General features: G+C 48.1%; 1 protein-coding gene across 1 annotated transcript in view; it reads right to left on the reverse strand.

The window, feature by feature from the left end:
• Window positions 1–1,934: 1,934 nt before the first annotated feature.
• Window positions 1,935–25,770, reverse strand: part of LOC147899156 (uncharacterized) — a 37,674-nt gene continuing 13,838 nt past the window's right edge. The window contains exons 5-7 of the mRNA XM_087378397.1: window positions 4,355–4,540; window positions 4,192–4,252; window positions 1,935–4,009 (exon numbers count right to left, since the gene is read on the reverse strand). Coding sequence (XP_087234523.1) covers window positions 2,436–4,009; window positions 4,192–4,252; window positions 4,355–4,540 — 1,821 coding nt within the window. The 3' untranslated portion in view covers window positions 1,935–2,435. The remainder of the gene's footprint in view (window positions 4,010–4,191; window positions 4,253–4,354; window positions 4,541–25,770) is intronic.

Below are 25,770 nucleotides of genomic sequence, written 5' to 3' on the forward strand. Positions count from 1 at the left end.
CTTGTGGTGGCCAATACTATCGATGATAATGAAGAGTTGTGGACATCCATGTGTGTAGCAAGTGTGCAAAAGAATAAAAATGATAGAGCAGTCATTAAAATTGAGGATGAGAGACTAGAGGTTAATATTCAAAAAGAGACACTACCTTTGAATTGAAGTTATGAGAACATCAAGGATGATAACTGAAACTTTAGTGATAAGCCAAAGGTTTCCCTCACAAGTGCTTCACCAAAGTCGAGGGGGTTTACTAACCATGTTGACATCCAAGACTAGATTGATAAATATAGTGATGGTGCTCAAAAGGACACAAAAGTTATTGATGAAATTTGATATCCAAGATAGTAGTGAGCATCTTAGTGGCAAGGAGACTAAGGATGATGACTGCCAACTCACCATAGTATTTTGCCATAGATTATGAAAAGACAAATATCAACAATTACGAACTAGCATCTTGAGAATCAAAGATTGGGTTTAAGTGAAAGAGATACCAAGGAATTCACCATGTGGCATTACATAATAAACCATACATTGATAGGTGTCAAAATTTGTCATAGTAGTGGCACACAACTTTATTGCATCCCTCCACAGTTATCAACCCCAAATCCTACCCTCTTTGGTGGAAACAAAGTTTACAAAAGCATACATGAAAGCCATGAAGGGTCCTCTATGACTTAGGGGGTTTACTACGTAAAAAACCCATATAGCACGTGCGATCAAGGGGTATTAAAAAAATGCCTACCTATAGATTTTTAGAACCTATATGCATCCCTTCTATAAATTTTGAGATGATAAAAGTAAATGGATGTATTAAGAAATGACTTTTTGAAGTACCTCATAAGCATGCTACCTTTAGGCCTTTCATGAAGAATGAAGCTTTTAAATTAAGAGTTCAATTCTGGTGTAGCAACTCAAGCCCTCTCAGACTTTTTGGTAGTCATTCAGCATGGGGCAATTCTCCAGTGCTGCTGGAGAAGCAGGTTGTGGTAATTGCCAGTATTTTTTGTTTTGAATGGAGATCTACTCATATGGTCTTTTTTTTCGTTATATTCTCAGGTGTGCAACGTATCTCTCCAATTTTTCTTGTTCTTGCTGCAGTGAGACAAAACTACAGGTTTTCCAGATAAAGACAGGTCACTTTCTTGAAAAAACAAAGGAAAAGCAAACTGACAAAAATATCACCAACGGCATTATTCTCCAGTTAAAACATGTGAAGGCAATGAATTGGTTGCATAGCTTTCTAACAATCTTCAATGTAGAGTTAGTACTGATAGGGTTGAAGAGCAGTTTTGAATCCTTAATCCTCTCACTATTTTCTTCATAACTCTACCCTTTTCTCATAAATGAGTTCCTGGTGGTACGTATGGAGATCCTATTAAATTTCAATGCAGGCGCACCTGGATATAAGGTGCTGGTCAAAAAGAACACTCCTGTGAAATTAAGATAATCCACAGCATGAAAGTCAGTTTTTCACATGAAAACTAGGTCCTGGAGATTGTTGCTGGCAACTTTCATTTCCACATGCTGAATACATGGTAACTTTCAGTCAAATATATTATCTATACACACACTAGAATATATCCAATCGTGCTTTAAAGGAATTTTAAGTTGTTGGCCTTCTGCACCCACGTAAGATATTTCGATATAGTTGAACAGCTGTAAATACAAATGTTAAAGGAAATGTATACTGCTTGTAAATATTTCTGCTGTTTTAGCTTGAGTGTTTGGTACCGCATACGCAAAACCTGTTTATTGGAGCATCGAACGTTAGCTTCGAGGGGCTTGCCGGGGAAGCGCGTAGAGCTGAAAAAGTGCAGATTTGGCCGGCAGAAGTGGGTCTTCCCTAAGAGAGAATCTCAAGATATTGTGATGAATAAGAGTACCTCTTAATATACATCAGCCAAAACATACTCTACAAAGCTCAAGGATACCAGAACAAATCAAAAAAATTGTGTTTACGAATGAATGCTTAGATCCACTACCTACAACTATAATCCAAATTACAGATACACCTAAAAAAGAATATACTGAGCAATTTCAGTGTCAAAGAGTGAAGTAGGCTGCAATGGACAACATGCCACTTGGTACAGAACTTTTTGTGATCACTGACAGGCATCCTGATTGATAGTGTTCCTGGCAGTGAAACCATTGTTTTTCAAAACTCTTCAACACAATGCCCTGGCCCTGAAATATTGCCATCACAGAAGAATCTGACAACCAATATGGGGTCCAGCACATTTCATTTTAATCTCATGAGGTCATGGAAACTTTTGTTAAACTTCGTTTTTCCTATTCTCCTGACAGCAGCTCCAAATATGCTTGCATCAGTTCTGATGGGAGTACAATGAGTACTCATGGACTTCTGCTAATGAACTCACCCAAAATTTTGTCATTGTAAACTATTCTTGTGAAATCGCTTCCCCTTACCTCAATTAAACTTACGGAAGGATTGACTTGAAGTCCCAACTTCTGGGTTTGCTCTGAACCTTCTTCCACTTTTCATCACCATTACCAAACCTCTCCAAACTCAGCTCCTTTTCATTAACATCGCCACATCTCTCAATCCTCATACCTGAAGCACTAGCAGCAAAACCTCTTTGACCATTCCAGCTGTATCCGCTAACCATGTAGCTGTCAGAGGTTGACAAGTGTTTTTCCTTGTTCCTATGGAGGTAATTGTAGCTTGACTGATATCCGAGATAGTCACTATGTAATCTTCTTTCGGTGTGAAATCTGCTCAGATGTGAATAAGGCACCTCATTATTTTGCCATTTCATGTGAAATTTCCATTCACATCCATGCTCTACACTCTCTTTATGAGCTGATTCCCACCCATCATCAAACCTCTGGTTGTGCTGGTTGTGATGATTGCCTAAGTGTGCCTGTCTTTCTCTACTGACGGGTAACTGCCTTCCAGGATCCCCAGCACAGTGCATCGTCTTTCTATCCTCCCTGAATCTTTTCTTACTATGCAACACCCCTGTATGTTCCCTTCTCAAAAACCTCTCTTCATCTTCACTACCTAATTTTGTGCTGTGCTCGACCAGTCTATCCTCCCTGGAAGCCTCCGTCACTCGGCTCTGACTATGTGATTCCCATGTATGTTTCCCTCTGAAAGGCCTCTGCTCATCTTTGCTACCTGATCTTGGAGTCCAGCTACCACCCTGCCCTTTTGAGTGATCCAATGGCTGTGTAAAACCGGATCTTTCATTCGATTCAACACAGGTGCCAAAATGCTTTAATCTGCTTCCAAAACACTGTCTATCCTCTTTGGAAGCCCCTCTGATTCTTCTCTCATTACCGGTATTTTCTTCTCTAGGTGACTTCTTGAGGCTACAATGCCTACTGTCACCTTTTCCAGAACGTACATTTACACCATCAATATGCCTTTTTCTGATGTTATTCTCTTTAAGTGTTTGTTTGCAATCCCTCTGTGCATCTATTCTACTGGGCGAAAAGCCGCTCTCTCTTTTACGACGTCTCTTCTTCACTCTTTCAGATATATCTGAACTTTTAAACTGATCAGACTGTTCCACATGTGATTGGTTTTGCAAAGAATCCTGCTTTACATTTTCATCTGGATTAACCAATGTCAAATCTCTGTTCTTCTTTGGTCCATAGTCAGGTTTGTTCTCATCAGCAAGAACATCACGTCCCCCCTTAGAAATCTCCTTGACAAATTTGCATGTAGCATTTGGATTGGATGACTCAGTGACATCTTGTAAGGGCTGAACAGGACACTTACTAAAACTACTCTGGCCATCGGTCAGGTGCTCTGTATCATTCGTTTCTTCAGCATCGTTTACAATAGCATTTAAGCTTTTCAGTGCCTGTCCAATACCATCCCCAACTTTGGTAGCTACAAAATTAACAGTTACAACAACCTTACTCAAGTAACTCCAGTAAGGGCTTGCTGAATTAATGCTTGGTTCCCCAAAGGGATTTTTTCCAACATAAATCTGCACATTTTCAGCATCACAAAGCCCTTTCAAGTAATCTCGCAATGCATATCCTGCACAATTGCATTAAGAATTCTATAAGTTACTGGGCAGGGCTTGTCCTTTCAGGTTTACGTTGATAGACAATAGATACTCTCCTAGGACTTTTGCTGATATCAAAATTATTATCTCCATTTGAAATCAGTCAAGACAACACAAAACAGACTTAAGATAATTTGAGAGAGAGAAACCCCACCTAGGACATTATCTTCAGATTCACGAGCAGTGTAAGGACGAGGAAATATTCCTGTGTTGGGCTGCAAGGTTCAAGAAATAGATTAGAGGGATCATGCTGCCCTCAAGATGCTATACCATCAATTATTAAAATAAAAGGTCTGTTTAACCATAACTAGGCTTACAGGATTCCGAAGGGCTTTGTAGGGAGTATCATCAATAAGAAGAGAGTTGGAAGGACCATAATCACCCTCTCTCCAAGGTAGATTTGGTTTAGCTTTTCCCCACAACTTCGACAGTTCCTTCAGGAATAGAGGCTTCTTTTTGTTATCAGGAGCTTTCAAACCAGAGTCAGTACAATCTGCCTGATTCTACATAGACATACAAACAATAATACCCATAAGAAAAATTTAATGTAGAAGAGGGACAATAAATAAAATAACATGTTTAATACCAAATCTTCCAGTTAACTCCTAGTTGCTATTAGGTCCATAGGCTTTGGCTTGCGTGAAGGAAAAACATCAGGAAGTGACAAGTGAGAGAAAAATATGTGTAAGTACCTCATGGTGCCAAAATCTCATGTTCAAGATAGTGATGCATACCAGGCAGCCAGACGTAATTCCATTAGACTCCGTGAATTTAAAGATTTGCAAAATACAGCTCTTGAGGATACCCTTCCAACTTCCCAACTTTACAGTGTCTATGACTTTAACAAACAACCAAAATAGAATTGCAGGTATTAAACAGAACGTGGACCACTAAAAGCTAATCAAGGAAGTCTACCAAGAATAAATAATAGGTAGCACATATATCTCGATGAATCCAGGAACATGCCCAAGCTCATCCTCTAAAAAAACAACTCACAGTGCACATTCAATCTCATGATAGTCACTGATAAAGTTCAAAACCATAAACTCCACGCATAGCAGGGACTAGCTACTACGACATCCCCACAGATGCCATCAGCGCCCAACAGTGGGTGTAGACCATAGTATAAACATATGCTTTGAGCATCCATTTATACAAAGGTCTTCATACTGAGTTTTTGTAGGCACTCCAGAGGTGAAGGGCAGACTCAGCGACAAAGGCTAGCACTAAAGGAGACGACTAATAAAAAAGTAATCCACATTCTCTTCATTCAAGCTACAACTGCTAGTGAAGACTATACGATTTCATTTTAGTCTCTCCCAAAAGAGCATCTAAGAAAAACAAAAAATATCTTAGACAATCTAGCTAGGGCAACACACCACTTAAGGTGGAAAGAATTTATCACAATATCAGCGAGCAAGCACCGCCTTACGATAGGCTGTCCAGGGGAGAAGCAGGAACGCATGATTGCGGGGTACCATTGCTAGGCCCACACAAGCTCTAGGAGAGCAATGCAGGCTGACAGGAGCTCTAGGGTCCACATCTAGTCAGCACCCTGCTGAATCCTGATGGAGGGTGGTACATTATGCTCTACATTGCTGTTTCTACTAGCATATTAATGTCTACACATCTAAACTAGTACACACCATCATGGATAGAAGTGATTTGAAATAGCCACTGTACGATTCTTGGGCACTATCCCGTTTATCTATCTTCCATTGTTGCAGGGAGTGTTGGCCTTGGCAAGCAACATCCATGGCCCTCTGTTTTCTATTATTGTATCAAAGCCCTGAAGGAGATGCACAAGTGTTGGGACCCTGAAGGTGAGAACCTTCGAAAAGGAGGATCTTGGTTCAAGCTCATGGAAATTGACTTCTACGTCTGAAGGATAAGTGCCCTAGAAAGAAAAAAGGTGGCTTAGACTGGGACAGGTGTACGCTCCTAAGCCCTTCATTTCCTCATCATGGCAGCTACTAGACTACCCGTGCCCGACTTTGTGAAATTGGGTAAGCTCAACGGAAATAGCCACCCATTGTGGAAGATGAAGGTCTGTAGCCATTTGGTGGTTCAGAGGAGTTGCATCTAAGCAAAACAAAAAAAAGCTTAGACAATCTAGCTAGGGCAACACACCACTTAAGATGGAAAGAATTTATCGCAATATCAGCGAGCAAGCACCGCCTTACGATAGGCTGTCCAAGGGAGAAGCAGGAACGTGTGATTGAGGGGTACCATTGCTAGGCCCACACAAGCTCTAGGAGAGCAATGCAGGCTGATAGGAGCACGAGGGTCCACATCTAGTCAGCACCCTGCTGAATCCTGATATAGGGTGGTACATTCTGCTCTACATTGCTGTTTCTACTAGCATATCAATGTCTGCACATCTAAACTAGTACACACCTTCACGGATAGAAGTAATTTGAAATTGCCACTGTGTGATTCTTGGGCACTATCCGTTTATCTATCTTCCATTGTTGCAGGGAGCCTTGGCCTTAGCACGCAACCTCCATGGCCCTCTGTTTTCTAGCATTGTATCAAAGCCCTGAAGGAGATGCACAAGAGTTGGGACCTTGAAGGTGAGAACCTTGGAAAAGGAGGATCCTGGTTCAAGCTCATGGAAATTGACTTCTACGTCTGAAATAAGTGCCCTAGGAAGAAAAAGGGTGACTTAGATTGGGACAGGTGTACGCTGCTAAGCCCTTCATTTCCTCATCATGGCAGCTACTAGACTACCCATGCCTGACTTTGTGAAATTGGGTAAGCTCAACGAAAATAGCCACCCATTGTGGAAGATGAAAATCTGGAGCCATTTGGTGGTTTGTCGGAGTTGGAATCACTACAAAAGTGGAGCTATTACCACTACTGCTGCTAGAGCACAGACACAGGCAAATCTCGGTGAAGTGAACTGCTTCATGCAGAGGCCCTTGCCATTATCATTGGCATGACTAGATATACACTCCTCCCACATATGTAGCTTGTGGTACATCAATCATCCTAAAGGACATGTATGAGGTGAATAACAATGCGAGGATCCTTGACCTCGAGACAGAGCTGTATGGCATGCACATGGATGAGGGGGACTCAATTTAGAAACAATCACAAGAGCTATGAGAGCTTTGTTATGACTGTGATTGTAGGGCAGCGGTCAGCACCAGTGACTTTCGAGGAGCTAATGCCTTTGCTTCTACAAGAGGAAGCTCGGGAAAAGAAAGGCCTTCAATGTCAAGGACAAGAAGAAACAACAAGCAAAAGAGAAATAAAAGTGCTTCTACTGTAATCAGCCAGGACACTTTGCAAAGGACTGCAAGAAGAAGAATCAAAAGGACAAGTCCAGAAGAAAATCAAAAGGGACGAAAAACAACAGCAAACGTTGTAGTCCTCCAGCTTTTCTTGGTAAACACTCTGAGTGCTATTGAGGTAAAGTACTAGTATGCATGTCTGATATTGAAGGTGGTCTGAAGAGGAATCAACAACCTTTGTGAAGGTGAAGGACAACGAGTGTGCTCAGATTGCTCTGAGTTCAAAGATGGAATCACTACATGACGGATGGCTCTTTGGATGGACAGGGTTAGATAAAAGCTGGGATATTGAAGAGAGCAAAATAGGACTACAAAAGGAAACTATGAGTGCCTCCATGAGGTATATGGCTTGTTTTCAAAGCAAGCAAAGAAACTTGTATGTGCATTCATTGTATGTTCCTTTAAACCTTCATAGCATGCTATGAGCAGATTCTAGGTTGTGAGAAATTGGCGGGAGAAACTCCTACAAGGTGGAAAGGCAAGACTAGCTATTTCTTTGAAGCTCAGATGCAAGTTGCTGGAAGGAGAATATGGTGAAGCCTTCAGAGTGGAGACAGTCACATCAGCAAAAGAGTACTTGCTTGAGAGCTCCAAGTCAAGGATATCTGGAGCTATACTTGGTTTGGGGATCTCTGCAGTAGGGTCTCATGTTTACTTGGCTACGGACTTTACTCATGTGGAGATGGGTTGAAACAAACCTCGGGAGAGCGGTACTTGGAAGACTACAAGCTGCTCACTTATTGTGAGGGGGACATCTGGAATATGGTTGCCCAAAGGTTGTCATGATCACCGGGGAGATCGTGACCAAAAACGGTGATGCCATGGTGTGGTACTTACTCCTGCCAAGAGTATAACTGTGAAGTATGTACCAAGGTGGTTCACCTCCATAGGACCGGACCTAGAGGAGCAAGAGCCACTAGTTTGAGAGACCAATTAGCAAGGAAAACTCCGACTTGCTCCATAGGGCTTCCTAGAGAAGCTAATGGAGCATCTTCAACGACGAGTGGGATTGGCCCACTAACCCACTTCAACGACGAGTGGGATTGGCCCACGATGGGTAAGTGAAGGGGGATGTTGAAGTTTAGATGGTCACCTCCCCATCTGTGAGCCCCCAAATGAGGAAAGCAGGGGCATTCTATATTCCATTGTACAAGGAGTTTGGTGCCTAAATTGGAGCTGCCACCACTGCAGCAGGGAGTTCCAGATCTATAGCACGAGTCTTCATGCCTACACAGCAACAAGTGAAGACGAAAACAAGGGACACTTGTGCCTCACCATGGGGCTGCATTCATAGCAGCAAGGAGGTCGAAAATTCGTGACTGTTTGCAGGCCGCCATGGAGGCACATAGGTCATGGCTAGTTACAGGGGGTGCGGGGCAGTGTTGGCCCACCCTCGAGCTCACTTGTTGCCACCATGTGGGCGCCACATGGGCACTGCCTAGGCGCCTGGGTTGGGGGCCAACCAAGCCCCAACCACCGACCTATTGGTCGGGTTCCACCCCTACCTTGGTTGGCCAATCCTAACAAACTGGGTCGGCTAGGGGACCCCTATAAATAGGGCCTCTCCCCCCTTGTTGTATTCATCTCATTCCTTGGAGGATTTGCCCAGCACTTGACAGCCTTTTCCTGAGGTCTTGTGTAGTCTTTTCGGAATTCATTGCTTGTGGTGTTTGCTCTCTCTTTAATGTTCATTTTCTGCTGCATAGTCAGAATTTGAATTTTTAGGGTTTGTAGGTGAACATGGCAGGCTGCAAGCTGAGCTCATAGTAGGGCCAGCTGGCCCAACCACTTGGCAATAGGAGGGAGCAAGTGGCAAGGAGGAGAGGGGCAAATGTAGAGGTCAGCTCACCATTTGGTGGGCTGAAAGAGATGCCAAATTGAGCCAGCCCAACCCCCAAAAACTTGCCATCTTGGGCAGATGGTGGGCTGGGCCTATAAAAGAAGGCCTACCACCTCCACACTCTATCGAAGCTCCCTCCACTCAAGGTCTCCAATACTCCGTTGACCATGAACACCATAAGCACCCATCGTAAGGGACACCAAGACACTGCCGAAATGTGCACCATTTGATGGGTAGACCAAGGAATCTCAATGTGATTAAAATCCTTGACAAGTGATGCTTGGTTTCCATGTTGATCACTGTGAACACATGATGCTAGGGGACATCGAATACCAAATGCAAGTGCTAATAAAGTGGACTCCTAGGCCACCTCGAGCTGCCGATGCACAGCCCCGCTTCCTTTGGACAGTAGAGATTGCGCCTACAGGGGACCTTGAACACGAGAGGGGGCCAAAAAAGGCCCTGGGGGCACTAACAAGAGAAGGGCCTTAGAGGCACTGCCACCAACCAAAGGGTGGCGTGAGAGGACTGATGCCTTGAGTGGCTTCACGACTACCCAAACGGGCTCAAAAACAGCCTACTGGCATGACTACTTCGCTACTGATGTTGGGTGCAGGATGCTATGGAACAGGAGTGGAGTGCGGGAAGCAAACAAGTTGGAGCAAAACGTAGTACTGCTCAAATGGATAAGAGAAAAATACAAAGGGTGGCCTATATGGCCCCTAAGTCAACCATATGGTTGACCAAAGAAGTCAACTCATAGAGTTGACCTGACCTACAAGGCTCATACCAAGGCTAAGTGCTAACAAACCCCCCTCCATGGTATGGCTTAAGCCTTGAAATATCTCAAGATTACCTGGAAACTACATCATGGTTGCACATATTCATCCCAGAGGGAAATAGCAACCTACGATAAGTACAGAGTGATCCCTCACGTAAGAAAAGGAGCCAGTGTAAAGCATGTCAAAATGCCTCAAACTTGGGCCACGGTAAAGCTTTCATGAAAAGATCTACCAAGTTGTCCTCAGTCGGAACATAGGACAACTGGATGTCTCCACCAGACAGACGCTCTCAAACATAGTGATAGTGGACTTCAATATGCTTTTTGCGTGCATGAAACATTAGGTTTCTAGCAACCGCCAAAGCACTCTAGCCGTTGGTGTAGATTGTAGTAGAGTCGCGCTGAATGATATCAAGACCTACAAGTAACTTGCGAAGCCAAACGCACTCTACTGTAGCTGTGAAAGCTGCTATGTACTCAGCCTCACAACTGGATGTGGCAGCTGTAGGCTGCTTCTTGCTAAACCAAGAGATGCATAAAGCTCCAAGCATAAAACTATTGCCGCTATGTGACACCCTAGTGTCGTAACATCCTGCCCAGTCACTGTCCGTGAATGCATGCAAAACAAGTGGGGCCTCTGAACCATAGAGTAAACCCAAATGTTGCGTGGCCTTCAAGTATCGAAAGACCCGCTTCAATGCTTGCCAATGCTGCGTACTAGCCCTAAGCCTTGTGCATGTACCTGTTGAGCTGGGAAATGGCATACTGAAGATCAGGCTGGGTATATGAGGCAACCAACAGCCTGCTGATAAAGGGATGGACTTCCATCCTCGGAGGAGAAACGAAAGCCAAGCTCCAATGGAGTAGAAACTGGCTTGCAATCCTCGAACTAGAAGCGATCAAGGAGCTGTCTAATATACTTGGACTGACTCATCATTATACCCCTCAACATTTTTTTTTGCGCAAAAAGTAGTGCTAGTTATATTACTTGAAAGCGAGAGTACAAGAAGGCCTTAAGGCCAGCGGGCTGTAATCACAAAACGGATTCAGCCCGAGAAGTCAAAAAGCTAAATACAAGCCTCTTAGGGCATAATCATCGGAGAGTGGACAAACAGCCACGGTGGAGGGGCATAATGCCACTGAAGACTCTGAGTGGAGTGCTGGAAGAATAACTCCCAGTGATCCCAGTCGCGAAGGAAACGTCGTCTCTTTTCCTTCCCTGCCCGGGACTCTCCCTGGATCTGATCCCACTGACCCTTGAGCGTGTGAATAATCGTGCTCTAGATATCTGCTAGGGTCTGGGTAGTAGAAGTAGTCTGAGCTCCTACAGTCTGCGCGCATCTGGAAGTCCAGATATGCCAGCCTGCGATGCTCCCTATGATCTCCCAAACTGGGTGTCGAGGCATCGCTCCTGCATCTGTCTCTGTCAGATGCCATGGGAAGCTGTCCATGTAAGCCCAAGTGGCCTGCGTGATGAAAAAGACGGGATCCTGTCTAGAGAACTCATAGGCCAAGTGATGCCCCGGCTTAGTGCTGCACCAACAAACGGCTCCCCAAGTGATTGGTCCTAGCTCGGGTGTAGCCCTAGCTAAGATCCCCATGATTCCTTTCCAAACCCTATAAGCAAGTATTCTGATTTTGTGTCAACTCTACTCTTTCCTTTCAGTATTCCAACATGGTATCAGAGCCATTTGATCCTCCTTGAGCCCATTTTTGCCACATCATCATCTTCTTCCTCTTCTTCTTCTTCACCATCTCTCCCTCTTCTTCCAAAAATTTGCTTGAGCTTGTTCTCCTCCAATTCTCACCCATTTCCCACGCCCTTCCAGCTGGAGATCCCTCTTGTTGGGGCAAATTTCGAGCTGCAAGCAATTGAAGAACTACGCGCTCTGTTGGTCGCCATTGCACGAAGTTCGTCGAATCTTCTTCCTGCGTTTTCTCTGCGCCTGCTCCGTCTTTGTCTAATTCCTTTCAGGGCAAGCTTCTCCATCCTAGAGCTACCTTGTGCTGAAATTTGAGCAGCAATGGCTGCATATTGAAGGAGAAAACAGAGAAAAACCAATCGACTTTGTTCAAGAAGGTGAAGGCGACCTGACGCATATTTTCGCCTCTTCTTCCCAGAGGATCTACTGTGGTATACCAGCTTTCTTTTGCCTCAGAAAGCCCCCTTTCTTTTGCTTTGAAGAGTGTGCTATGAGCCCTCCAAGTTCAGCTCTCTAGTTTTGACAGTTTTGACATGCTTATGAAAATGATGCTACATAAAATGCTACTCTAGCATTTCTGGTCTTTTGAAGTTTTCAATAACTTCACTACAAGTGTTGCTTCAGTTTTGTTTTGACTTGCTAGACCTGGTTGTGATTGGAAAGTGTTTATTTCATCCACGGAGATCTTCCTCGGACGCCAGCTAGCCCAAAGAGTCTTCCAAAAAGTGCGAAGAAAGACCAAGGATATCCCCTGGGCATACCATCTATGTGCCTGTGTGGGTAGCCCACGCTGGAGAGCTCCAAGGGCACGCCGACCCGTGCGTGCACTGTAAGAAAAGAAGGGGGTAGGGTTCTCTGAGGTCTTCGATGGTGGCCAACGCCACTCCCCTGGGTCCCACTCCACCTCTGACAAGGAGCGGCCCTCCCATATCCAGAGTCTCCAATCCTGGTCCTACATAATCAGGGGGTCTATATGCCACGTCTTCCCTTGCAGCCCTACAATGCGAAGGCGCTGCCAGGGAAGCTGTGGGTCGATCACGGCCTCTCTGCTCTGTAGGCGACTGTCATCAGTGATGGAGAAGAAGTGTACCGAAGAGTCCGAGAAGAGGCCGGCCACCACCAAAGGAATACCTCGTGGAGTGAACTGTCCAAGCCACCTCTCATCTCCCGAGAAGAGCGGTCTGGTGTCTACGGGGATCCTCCAACCTGCAGGGATGGCAGCATCAATCTCCGCTCGCTGAGCCTGGATCCCACGTGCCGTACCTACTGCTGCTGCCAGCTCGCCTGGGCTCAGCTGACTATAGATGTCCCTCCAACCCCGAAACGAGCGCGCGGGCCCACGCTCCCAGAGCGCCCAAGGGATATGGGATCTCTCTCCAAGCTGACGACCTGTATCATCTATCACCTGGCTACTCCAGATCAGGGGCTGTCTGTCTGTCTCCTCTCGGCAGCTAGGAGGGACCTGAGAAAGGCTGTGTCGCAACTTCCTCCAGACCGAGATGAGGCTACGGAGGAAGGGGGAACGGGGCTGAGTCAAAGGTGCTGAAGTGAAGATCCAACGGATAGAAGGCTGCCAAACACCCCCTAACTGGGGGGTACACCCACTGAGACCATGCTGTAGCAAGAGCTTCCACGTCTGTCCTCCTGGGGTCAGGCCGCGGATGACTAGCTTGCCAAGAAGTGCCTGACTCTGAAGCTCTGGATCTATCATGCCGAGGCCGCCCTCTGCCTGGGGAAGAATGACCGTCTGCCAGGCGACCCTAGCTTTGGTGGTGCCGGAAGCGTCTGAGCCAGACCATAGGAAGTTCCACACCAGTCTCCTCAACTGGGCTACACAAGACCTCGAGAAACACCAGCAAGAGGCTATATACCAAGCAGTGGCAAGAAGGACCTGGTTGACCACAAGGGCCCTGCCTGCCAAGGAAAGCCGAGCCGTGCTCCAGAAAGCAAGCTTCCGTCGTATGGAGGCTAGGACCGGCAAGAACTGCTGAGCCGGTGTGATGTCCAGGCCTACCTGGAATTCCAAGTAACGTGTCGTCTGTCCTCTGGGGATCCAGCGAAACCCCAGGAAAATACCCCACTGTGAGCTGGCTCCCGGGTCCGTAAGAAAACCAACTGACTTATGCCAGTTGATTTTCGCTCTAGCCGCAAGGCAAAACATCTCTAGGGACAGTCTCACTCGCTCCAGTGACTCGACATCATCCTGCACATATAGGGCTGTGTCGTCTGCATACTCGGAGTCCAGCAGCTCGGCATCCTCTCGAATAAGGAGACGCATCCCGTGAAGTCCAGTGGTGCGAGCTCGAAGGAAGTGTGTCATGGCCTCCGCAAAAAATAGGAAGAGGTAAGGCGCTAATGGACAGCCCTGACGCACCGAGCGCTCGAGTGTGAATCTCTCCCCCATCCTGCCGCTAATGATAACCCGACTGGAGGCCGATCTGTAGAGGCTAGCAATTCCTCTAATCCACTCGTCCGGAAAACCGAACCGAGCGAGTGTACCTTCCAAGAAGGACCAGTCTACCCTGTCGTACGCCTTCTCAAAGTCAAGAAGGAGTATGGCAAGGTGCTGGCCACTGTGCTGGGCCCATTCCGTCGCCTCTGAGAAAGTGAAGATGTTGTCCAAGATGCTGGACAAAACCAGTATGGGTGTCATGAATCAGGTCGTGTAGCAGGGGGCAGATGCGACTGCTGATCATCTTGGCGAGGATTTTGTAGGCGGTCGGGAGGAGGGTGATTGGGCGCCACTGTCTGATCTCCTGGCGGTCCCCCCCTTTGGGGATGAGGCAAATCAGGCCTGTCGCAAGGCTCCTGGCATCTGCCCGCTGGAGAAGATGTGCTGGAAGGCTGCGAGCAAGGGCCGGTGGATCTGCTCCCAAAATGTGGTGAAGAAAGCTCTAGAGAGGCCATCCTCACCTGGGCATTTCTGCCCATCAATAGCACTCACTGCATCCTGCATCTCCGCAACAGTGAAAGGTGCGAGAAGGGTATCGCTCATGCTGGGCTGCACGAGTCTCGGTGTAGATCTCCACACCTCCTCCCTGCAAATGAGACCACGAGGGCCTGGGGGCTCCTGCTGGAATAAGGATCTGTAGAAGTCTGTCGCCAAGTCCCGGACCTCGTCTGGATCTGTCCTGACACTACCATCCTGCGCCCTAAGAGAACGGAGCTGTTCCCCTGCTGACCTCTGTCCATGAGTCCTGAAGAACTCCCTGCACATCCTGTCGCCTTTCTGTCATGTGCACGGATTGGTCTCTGACGTGTACTAGGTACACAGAACTAGCTCAAGTTAGCCTGGGGAGGCTTAGAGCTAGGCAGGCTTGATTCTCGGGTTGAGTGGCAAGGGTACGAACTATTTATAGGTCTTCGCTATTTTTGGCGCCGGGGCCCGAGTCTATAAAAGAGGCCCAGGGGGTTCAGTTCTCGGTGTGCAGTTGGGAGCAAGTCTCGTTCCCAGGTGCTAGGTCTGATCCTAGATTGTGTCGCGGACGCGCGCCTACATCTTAGCGTAGCCCAAGGCCCAGTGGCAGATCCAGGGCTTCACAGCGCCACCTGGTGGTATGGGACACCAGGCTGGTTTGGATCTGATTGGGAGTTCGTGCCAGTAGCTCAGCTCGTGGCTCGGAGGGGACATCTTCTGATTCGGGATCACATCCCGTAGATGTCACGGTTGGGTGGTGAGCAGCCTGCTCAGTTCTGATGTTGTGTGTGGTTGTTTTGCAGATCAGGGGTTTCAGGAGTGCTGGGACGTGTCAGTTGGTATCAGAGCCAACTCCTGAGGTAGGAACTTCTGATGGGAGAATTTTGACAGATTTCTCTTCCAGGTATGCCCTAAAATTCGAAATTTCCTGCTACGTTTTTGCTGGCTACCTGGGGTAGAAGGGGTGAACAGATATCTGGAAAAGCAAGAAGAATAGGAGTGAGAGAGAATCGAAATTTCTGAAGGCCTCGGAGAGAAGTTTAGAGGGAGGAGAAATAGAGCAGAAAAGTAGGAGAGATGGGCTGGGAAAAGACAGCAAGGGAGGAAGGGATGCAGAGCCTAGGAAGGGGCGGAGTAGACGGGGCAGTAGAGGCTTGACAGCCTGTGCAACAGGCTGTCCACAGCCAGCGCAATAGGCTGACTACAGCCTGCGCAACAGGCTGCGAACAGCCTGCGCCTAGGGCTGCGTGCAGCCTGCGCAGGGGGGAGGTGCTTTTTTCGAAAAAGCACCCCTCCAAAGCTGGAGGGGCTTGGCCTTTTTTGGAAGCTCAGCTTCCAAATAAGGCAGCCCTGCACCCTATATAGGTGGGGGCAGGGTGCTAGGCTACCCACAAGCAGCCTCGAGTTTCGAGCCCCTACCTCGATATCCGTGCCCAGCCAGCCTCGTCCGTACGGCCTGCGTCAGCATCGCCCTGCTCCGATCAGCTTCTCGCATCTGCCCTTGCCTGCGTCAGCCCTGCACAGTTCTCGAAGCCTCTGCAACAGTCCGTACAGCTTCTGCAACAGCCGTACAGCCTGTACGGACTGTTTCGCCAGCCCCTGTACCTGCTGCTGCATCGAACAGTGACTGCACCAGTACCTGCAGCCGCCGTACGGCCTGCGTCAGCAGCCGTACAGGCCACGTCAGCAGCCGTACCAGCCACGCCCGCAACAGTACGGCCTGCGTCAGCAGACCGTACAGCTACTACTGCAGCCTGCGCATCCGGCTTGCGGGTTCGGGGAGGCTCCGTGACTCTGGGTCTTCCGATTCGCCAGATTTCAGCATCTCCTTCCGTCAGCTTCATTCGGGACGGTTTTCTTCTGCTCCATCCTCCTCTGTGCTTCGTTTCAGTCAGTTATTTCTCTCCATTTGTAATCAAATCAGATTTCAGCCATGTCTGATGCTCAAAATCCCGAGTTCACCATGGGAGAGCAGGACTTAGATTACACTCCAGTGGGAGAGGAGGATCAGGGTCTCTATGACGACCTGATAACTAAAAAAGCCTTCAGTGAATTTACGACTGCTCTTGATGGCAAATTCGAGCAGGTCAATGCTAATCAATCGGGGTTGACACAGCAACTCCAGGGGATACAAGCAACTCTGACTCTTCTGGCTAGCACGGTTCAGGCACTCACGCATGTGGATGCCATGGCTTCCGTGCTAGGCCCGAATATCACTCCGGATCCTTTTCCAGGTGACCAAAAATCAAGAACAAAGGAGGTAGTTGACACTTGGTTGCACAAGTGGCAAGTACACTTCAAATTTCACCCCTATCCAGATGAGAAAAAGATTCAGCTTGCAGCAGGGTTTATGTCAGGTAAAGCCTTGCTTTGGTGGAAAGAACTCCAGCCTAAGCCTGATACTTGGACAGATTTTGAGGGCATCTTCAGGAAGGAGTTCCTGAAGAAGGAAGATGACTACGATATCGTCGGCAAGCTCAAGGCCCTCGATATGTCAAAATTGAATTTGACCTTTGAAGTTTATCTTCAAAGATTTAGGGATCTGCAAACCAGGGCCACTAAAATGGATCCTGTAACCTTGTTAGGTTTTTTCGTGGATGGTTTGCCAGACTCCTATAAGTTACAGATTAAGAATAACAAGTGCACAACATTGCAGGAGGCCATGACATATGCGCGCATATATGATGATACCATGGCCGGTACCAAGGCAACCACAGTTACCGAAACGAGTGGAAAGAACAAACGCAAGTTCTTTCAGCATGCGACTGGTATTGGGGAGACGAAGTCTACGGACAACGCCTCCAGGAAAAGCTTAACTCCTGCGAAGAATGGTAAAGGCCGTTTCCTTCGCACTCTCAGGCTCAAGAAAGAAGGCCGATGTTTTTATTGCGAGGAGCGGGGCCACACAAAGAATGAGTGTCCTAAGCGGAAGAACCAAAAGTTGGTGCTAGGACCGAAGCTCCAGGCGGGTCCACGTACCGCAGCCAAGGGAGCCAACCAAGTCACGATGACAGGTATTTCAGTAAATGTCATTACCTGCCCCCTTTCTTGTAATTGTACCTTTAATACTTCGTTGTTTGGTTCCCATGATCTTTTCCGAGTTTATGGAGAAGTTAGGGACCAACAGGTTCACATTCTCTTTGATCCGGGCAGCTCTCACAATTTTGTTAATTACAAATTTGTGCAGAAGATGGGGCTGTCCACAGTACCTAGCGACCACACCTACGAGGTGCAGCTTCCAGCTGGGAAGCAGTTTTGAGATCGCAAGGTTGAAGCGCTTCCCATCCGGATTCAAGCCTACACAGGAGCTCTCACATGTTATGTTATGCATCTAGAGCATGTAGACTTGCTGATCGGGATAGAGTGGTTTAAAACCCACGATATTCAGATCGGATGGACGGAGCATACGCTTTCTTTTGTAGACAAGGACACCCAATTTTGTATTCAGTGTGATCAAATCCCCCCTTCTCAGGGGCCTATTGTATCTGCGATGCAGCTTCGGAATATATTAAACAATTCTCATTATGATGTTTATCAGTGTGTTTTGATTCCACTTTCTTCATTTGTTGTTTCAGTAATTAACAAGAATGAATTAAGTGTGTTTGAACACCGGGAATTGAGAATGTTGTTAGATAATTTTAAGGACGTATTCCCAGCTCAACTGCCGGAAGGTTTACCTCCAGAACGGGCAGTAGATCATCGCATAGACTTAGTCCCAGGGGCTCAACCTATCAGTGTACCACCTTATAGGATGAGCCAGGTAGAGGAGGATGAGTTAGCTATCCAGCTTCAAGATTACCTGAATATGGGCTATATCCGCCCAAGTAAATCACCTTGGGGTGCACCTGTCCTCTTAAGAAAGAAGAAAGATTCTTCCTGGAGAATGTGTATAGATTATAAACGATTAAATAAGGTTACAATTAAGAACTGCTATCCTTTACCTCGTTCTGATGATTTGATAGACCGTTTGGCCGGAGCGAAGTATTTCACTAAGATTGATTTGCGTACGGGTTATCACCAAATCCGTATCTATGCTAAACACATAGATAGGACCGCATTCCGGACTAGGTATGGTCATTACGAGTTCCTCGTATTACCTTTTGGTTTAACAAATGCTCCTGCTACTTTTCAGCAGATGATGAACGATTTGTTCAGGGATTTTCTGGGCAAATTTGTTGTAGTGTTCTTAGATGATATCTTGGTATATAGTAAAACGCTTGAGGATCATATAGGACACCTTCGGGTTGTCTTACTTGTTCTAAGACAGCATAAGCTTTATGCCAAGATGAGTAAATGTGACTTCTTTATGAAGGAGATCATTTACCTAGGACACAAGATTTCTTCTGAAGGTATTAGCATTGATCTGGATCGTATCCAGAAGGTTTTAGAATGGCCTATCCCTCAGACTGTGAAACAACTTCGTTCTTTCCTCGGATTTACGGTATTTCTTCGGAAGTCAGTGCGTGATTATTCACATATCACGGCACCCTTGACCAACATATTGAAAGGTCGTGGACGCAGGTCTACCCAGCCAATCTCTTGGAATGATGCAATGAACAAGGCTTTTGAAACCTTGAAGTTTTCTATCAAGAAAGCACCCGTTCTTGCATTACCCGATCCTACCCGGCCTTATGTTTTAGAGGCCGATGCGAGTGATTATGCGATTGGGGCAGCTCTATTCCAAGAGGGCAGACCTGTAGCTTTTGAGAGTAAGAAGCTAGACGACACCCAGTATCGTTGGCCCACACTTGAGAAGGAACTTTATGCTGTAGTGTATGCTCTCAAGGTTTGGAGACACTACTTGTATGGTTCAAAGTTCCTTGTATTGACTGATCACCAGTCAATTAAGTATGTGTGTGATGGATCAGAATTGAGAGGAAGGAAAGCTAGATGGGCAGAGCTAATGCAGGATTTTGATTTCGAAATACGTTATCGTAAGGGTTCGTTGAATAGTGTGGCGGATGCCTTAAGTCGAGTTAAGTTTGTAAATGCTTTGTCATTTACGGAAATATCCTCAGACCTATTTCAATCCTTGAGAGGGCTATACGCAACTGATAGTCATTTCAGTTCTTATTGGCAGAGAGTCCAGGATGGGAGCTCCATGGTTGACCAGGACTCAGGGATTGTGCCACCTAGGATACAGGCGGCGGGAGGTCAGTGGATGATTAGGAACGGCTTGCTGTTCCGAAATGAAAAGATTTGTGTGCCTGATGTTTTGGACCTTAAATCCAAGATTCTCTGGGAGTGTCATGATGCTCCTAGTGCGGGACATCCAGATATACATAGGACTCTGTCTCTTGTGAAGCATACCTTTTATTGGCCTAAGATGCGTACATTTATTGAGAACTATGTAGTAGGTTGCCGAGTTTGTCAGGTTACTAAGGCTGAACGCCTTAGAAGCGCGGGCTTATTACAGCCATTACAGATTCCAGGTAATAAATGGGAAAGTATTTCCATGGATTTTATTACTGGTTTACCTCGAACGCGCAAGGGTCATGACTCTATTTGGGTCATAGTCGACCGTTGGACAAAAATGGCTAGATTCTTACCTACAAGAACAACTATTTCAGCTGTTCAGTTGGCTCACGAGTTTGTGGACCACTTGTTCAAGCTGTATGGTTTGCCATCTGACATAGTCAGTGACAGGGACTCAAAGTTTACAAGTAACTTTTGGACACTTGTATTTGAGAAGTTAGAAACTACTCTAAGTATGAGTTCCTCGGATCATGCACAATCTGATGGCAGTACAGAGAAGGTCAACCAGTTGGTTGAAGACATGCTTCGGGCATATGTATCAAAGAGACAGTCTTCATGGGAAGATTATCTACCCATGATTGAATTTGCTTACAACAGTGCAAAGCATTCTAGTACAGGTTACAGTCCTTTTATGCTTATGTACGGGTTTCAACCTAAGTCACCAGTTATGGTTGGATTAAAAGGGATTCAAAATGATGCTGCTAAGAATTTCTTGCAAGACATGCAGGAAATGTTGCAGTTTGCCAAGGAGTCTATTAGAAGTGCCCAAGATCGGGACAGATTTTATGCTAATAGACATCGTTCACCTAGAGAATTCTATGAAGGAACGATGGTATATTTGAGAATTCCTAAGGAATCTAAGAGCCTAAGTACTGGTTTGGTTCCGAAATTATCCCCCAGATACTGTGGCCCATTCAAGGTCATTAAAAGAATTGGACCAGTTGCATATCGACTAGAATTGCCTCCTGATGTTAAAGTACATCCAGTCTTTCATGTCAGTAGACTGAAAGAAGTGTTGGGTGCAGATGATCAACTTGTTTCTCCTCATGAGATTATAGAAGTTACAGATTTGACTTTTATTCCTCACGAACCTGAATCTATTCTTGAATTTCGTGAAAGACCGATTCGAAATCGTACTATCACGGAATACAAGATTAAGTGGAAGGATCATGTTGAGGAGGATGCAACATGGGAGACATTACAAAACCTCCAAAGAACATTTCCCGATTTTTTAGCGAACTCAGGAGTGAGTTCTTAGAGGAGGGGGAGTATGTCATGTGCACGGATTGGTATCTGACGTGTACTAGGTACACAGAACTAGCTCATGTTAGCCTGGGGAGGCTTAGAGCTAGGCAGGCTTGATTCTCGGGTTGAGTGGCAAGGGTACGAACTATTTATAGGTCTTCGCTATTTTTGGCACCGGGGCCCAAGTCTATAAAAGAGGCCCAGGGGGTTCAGTTCTCGGTGTGCAGTTGGGAGCAAGTCTTGTTCCCAGGTGCTAGGTCTGATCCTGGATTGTGTCGCGGACGCGCGCCTGCATCTTAGCATAGCCCAAGGCCCAGTGGCAGATCCAGGGCTTCACAGCGCCACCTGGTGGTATGGGACACCAGGCTGGTTTGGATCTGATTGGGAATTCGTGCCAGTAGCTCAGCTCGTGGCTCGGAGGGGACATCTTCTGATTCGGGATCACATCCCGTAGATGTCACGGTTGGGTGGTGAGCAGCCTGCTCAGTTCTGATGTTGTGTGTGGTTGTTTTGCAGATCAGGGGTTTCAGGAGTGCTGGGACGTGTCACTTTCCTAGCCCAGAAGGACTTGGAAGCATGAAATGAAAACTCTGAGCGACGCCGGGTGATCTCCTCTAGCATGGCCCGGGCCCGAAACTATTGTTGTCTGAGCTCCTCAGAGCCTGGAGAAGACTGCTGCATCCTCTGAATCAAGGCGAGGTCACGTCTGAGACCCCTCTCCCGTGCCCAACACCGCTGCCTGACTTGAACCGCCTCCTGCTGGCAAATGCGGCTAGACTCATCAAGTGCCTGAGCTACCTGTGCTGCCATATCCCTGGTAGGGTCCCACTCCTGCTCCCAAAGGTCCACTATCCTGCTCTGAACCGCTGCTCTGGTGTAGATGGAATCTGGGATCCGGCATGAACGTGGAGGTGAGGACTGAGAGGCCGAGTCCAGGGCTAGGATGACTGGGGCATGGTCTAAAAGTGTCGTCCCTGGAACCACTCTTGACTCTCCTCTGCCAAGCGCCCAATCACTGACATAGAAATGGTCCAGTCGCTCCAGGAGTCTACCTCCCTCCCTCCTGTAACCCCAAGAGAAGTCTAGACTCCCACGCCATCTGCGAAAGGAAGGCTCCCTCCAACTGTCCCGACCTCCCACTGCAAAGAGGAAGGAGTCCCAATCTGCCTGCTCTGCCTGAGCTATACCGAGGAACTCTGGGCCCCTTCCTTGCTGATCCTCTAAGGTCTCAAGGTTGTTGAAGTCCCCTCCTACAATCCAAGAGTCCATCTCTCGCAATAAGTCTGTCAAGGATCTCCAAAAAACGGATCTACGTCTGAGATCAGTCGGGGCGTAGATATTGAGGATGCTGATGCGGGATCCCTCAATATGCAAGCCCACCCAAAGCGCACGTCCTGGGATCAAAGTACAAGAACCAAACACATGCTGAACTAGAGAAGCGTTGATGGAGGTACAGACGCCCCCGCTTCTCCCTTGCTCGCCAATCGAAGGTTCCCAGTAGGTGTGGGAGCGTCCTGTGAGGACCTTCCCACAAATACTAGTCTGTGAAGCCGAAAGCTTGTGTTCCTGTAGTAGGAGCACATCTATCTTTCCCACCAAAGCTGGCTGGAGCTCCTGTCTGAGCACCATCTTCCTGGGGCCACGGGTGCCTGATGAGTGGAACCCGTTGACGTTCCAAGAGATAATGCGTAAACTCATGAGGAGGGAAGGTGGGCCACAAACAACTGTCTGCTTGCGGTCGAAGTCGAAGTGGTCGGAGGATGTCCTGTGTGGAGACGAAGGCGCTTCTGTGAAGGTTTCGAAGGAGAGGCCGGATCATCGGACCCATCCTCTAAAACCTTCAGCAGAGGGGAAAGGCCCTTCGTCCCGTGTTGGTAAGCTCTCTCTAACCAACTTGACGCCTCTGTCAAGGAAATGCTGTAGAAGCCTGCAACCTCTGAAGTCCTCCAGGGGCGAAGCCCTTCCGCGTAGGCCCACTCCAGAGGTGGTCTAATAATGACCAGGAGTCGGAAACGTTTGGCGCTGTGGTGCCAACGCAGACGAACATCTCCTTCCTGCCACTGCTGCTGAAGAAGCTCCGTTGCTCTGCTACCAATCCAGTCTTGCACCTGCTCCTGGGTCTGGTCTCGTATCGTCTCCCAAACATTTTCATTTGTCCATTGCTCATTCCCTTCACTGGAGATAGTGAAGGAATAGCTAGGACCATCGTGCGGTGGACACCTTACCCTCCGCTCCCTTGCGGAGGAAGAAGATGCTGATGTCTAGGCATGCGGGAAAGGAGCCAATACCCGCTGCATCCAAGTAGTCCCAAGGACCTGCTCGGTAGAACTCCAATGGAAGAGCTCTAGGAGCAGCCCTTGGGCTTGGGGATGAAGATGAGGAGTCTGAACCTGAGGGAGGGGTGCTGGCCACCTGTGGGGAAGGGCCTATCCCCGCCGTCGGGCCCGGAGGGATAGACGAGGGTGAGGACTGTGCAGGCTTCGGGGCTGAAGGTGGCGCAGGTGGGGGGGGGGATTCCTTCTGGATCATGCTCGAGGAAGAGGGTGGAGCGGGAACCACTGGTGCGGGGGGGGATCCTAGAGGGGGGGGTGGGGGTCGGAGAATCGAGGAGGAGGGGGGCGGTGGGGGAGGGCAGGGTGAGGGATGAGGGGGAGGCTGGTTGACCTTCTCCTTTCCCTTCTCCTTCCCCTTACCGGGCTGCTGATGAGTAGGGATCATCTGAGGGGGCTCTTGCTGTGGCTGGGAAGGTTTTTGGGGGGGTGCCTTGTTGCCCTTCCGTTTGCGTTTGACTTCCGTCCAGCCTTCCCTTTCGGGAGGGGATGTCGTTGACTGGAGTGGAATATCCTGAGCTGCCTGAACGGGGGTCTTCTGAGATTCTGTACCCGTGAAGCGAGGACATGAGCGCCCCTGGTGCCCGAAGCCATGGCATCTCAGACACTGGTTGGGGCGACCAGTGACCAGAATGCGCTGCGTTACCACACCCGTGTCTGTCTCTATCTCGAACTCCGAAGGGATGCTCTGTGGGTCAAGGACTGCCACTTTGACACGTGGCACCCCTTGGGCTGCCGCCGCATCAACGTAAGTGTCCTGCATAGGCCAACCAAAGTGCGCCCCCAAGTCCTTGATGATCGGGCGAAGCTCGGTTGCAAGGCCTGGGAAGATAAGGGTGACTGGGTGTCGAGGAATGCGAAAGCGGGAATCGAAGTCCGCTACACTGAATCCCCTGTACCAAGGAACCATGAGGATGATCTTCCCACCCACAGAAGTAGGGGATCGCCTGACTATGTCGCTCGCAGCCTGTGCTGAGGAGAGCTTAAGCCAGAAAATGCCGCGTCCCATGAGTGACTGTCCTCGAGGTAGAGGGTGGACTGCAACCAGTCCCTGATGTCTGCTCGTGAAGGCGAGTAGCCAATGACCCTCCCATAAACTGATGTTTGGGAGAAGTCCTTGGCGGCTTGCTTCACCAAGGAGACCTAGTGCTCTGTCAATGTAACGCGATAGGCTGGTGGAGGGGGGGGGTCTGTCTGGGCCACCGGTTCCGGGCACGTAGCCGCCATATCGCTTGACTAACTGCTAACTCCCGAGGCGGGTGAAGGGAAAAGAAGAGGAGGTAAGGGACTAAGGGTGGAAGAGGTGGGTGGGGACTAAGGGGGTGGCGGGGGAAAGGGAGGTGAGGTGGGTCAAAAAAAAAAAAAAGGGCGGGGGGGTGAGGTGAGGTGAGGTGAGCGGGGTGGTGTGAGGCGAGGTGAGGTGAGGTGAGTGATGTGGAGCGGGGGGCGGTGAGAGGAGCGGTGAACGGAGTGGAGCGGAGGGAAGGGGCGAGGTGAGCGGCGCGGTGGGTCGAGGCGGGTGGGCGGAGAGGAGTGGGTGGGTCGAGGCGGGTGGGCAGTGGAGCGGGGGGGTGGGTCGAGGCGGGTGGGCAGAGTGGAACGGGGGGTGAGCGGAGCGGAGGGGGAGGCGGGTGGGCGGAGTGGAGCCGGGGTAGCGAGAGAGGGGGAGAGTGGTGGAGAGGGGGAACGTAGCGGAGAGGGGGAAGGTGGTCTGCGCTGCAGCAGCCGACGGAGGAAGAGAGAGGCCGGCCAGATAGCAAGGGGGGGGTAGACGGGGAGCGAAGGGGGGGGGAGCTCGCAGGAGCTTATACCCCTCAACATATGCAAACTGTATGCCCAAATAATAGTGCAACCGGCCCATATCTGTCATGCCAAAAGCCTGCTGTAAATCAGCGTTGAAATCTGCAATTTGTTCCATATCTGGCTCAGTGATAAGCATGTCATCCACATATAAAATCAGAATTAAAAATTCTGATGCACAATTTCGGACATAAAGAGTAGCCTCGATTGGGCTATTCTGAAAGCCAGGGGCTGTCAAAAATACATGTATCTTCGCATACAATAGGGCTTTTCTGAGCCAGCAAACCATATTTTCAGAACCTAATTGTTCAAAACCAGGTGGCTGAGTGAACTTGACCTCTTCCTGAAGATCACCATGAAGGAAGGCAGTCTTGATGCCCAGCTAATGAGCCTTCCAATGCCGATGAGATGCCATAGCAATGACACACTTGATAGTAGTGCGTGAGGTGGGAGCAAAGGTCTCCTCAAAGTCAATGCTGTGCTGTTGTGCATATCCCTTTGCAACCACTTTGAGGTGGCCAACACCGCCATCAACTTTCCTTTTCACCTTGTAGACCCACTTTGT

Source organism: Dipteris shenzhenensis, chromosome 8, assembly GCF_047967505.1.
Source record: "Dipteris shenzhenensis isolate YYH24624 ecotype China chromosome 8, Dip_SZ_1.0, whole genome shotgun sequence".
Classification (NCBI taxonomy): Eukaryota; Viridiplantae; Streptophyta; class Polypodiopsida; order Gleicheniales; family Dipteridaceae; genus Dipteris; species Dipteris shenzhenensis.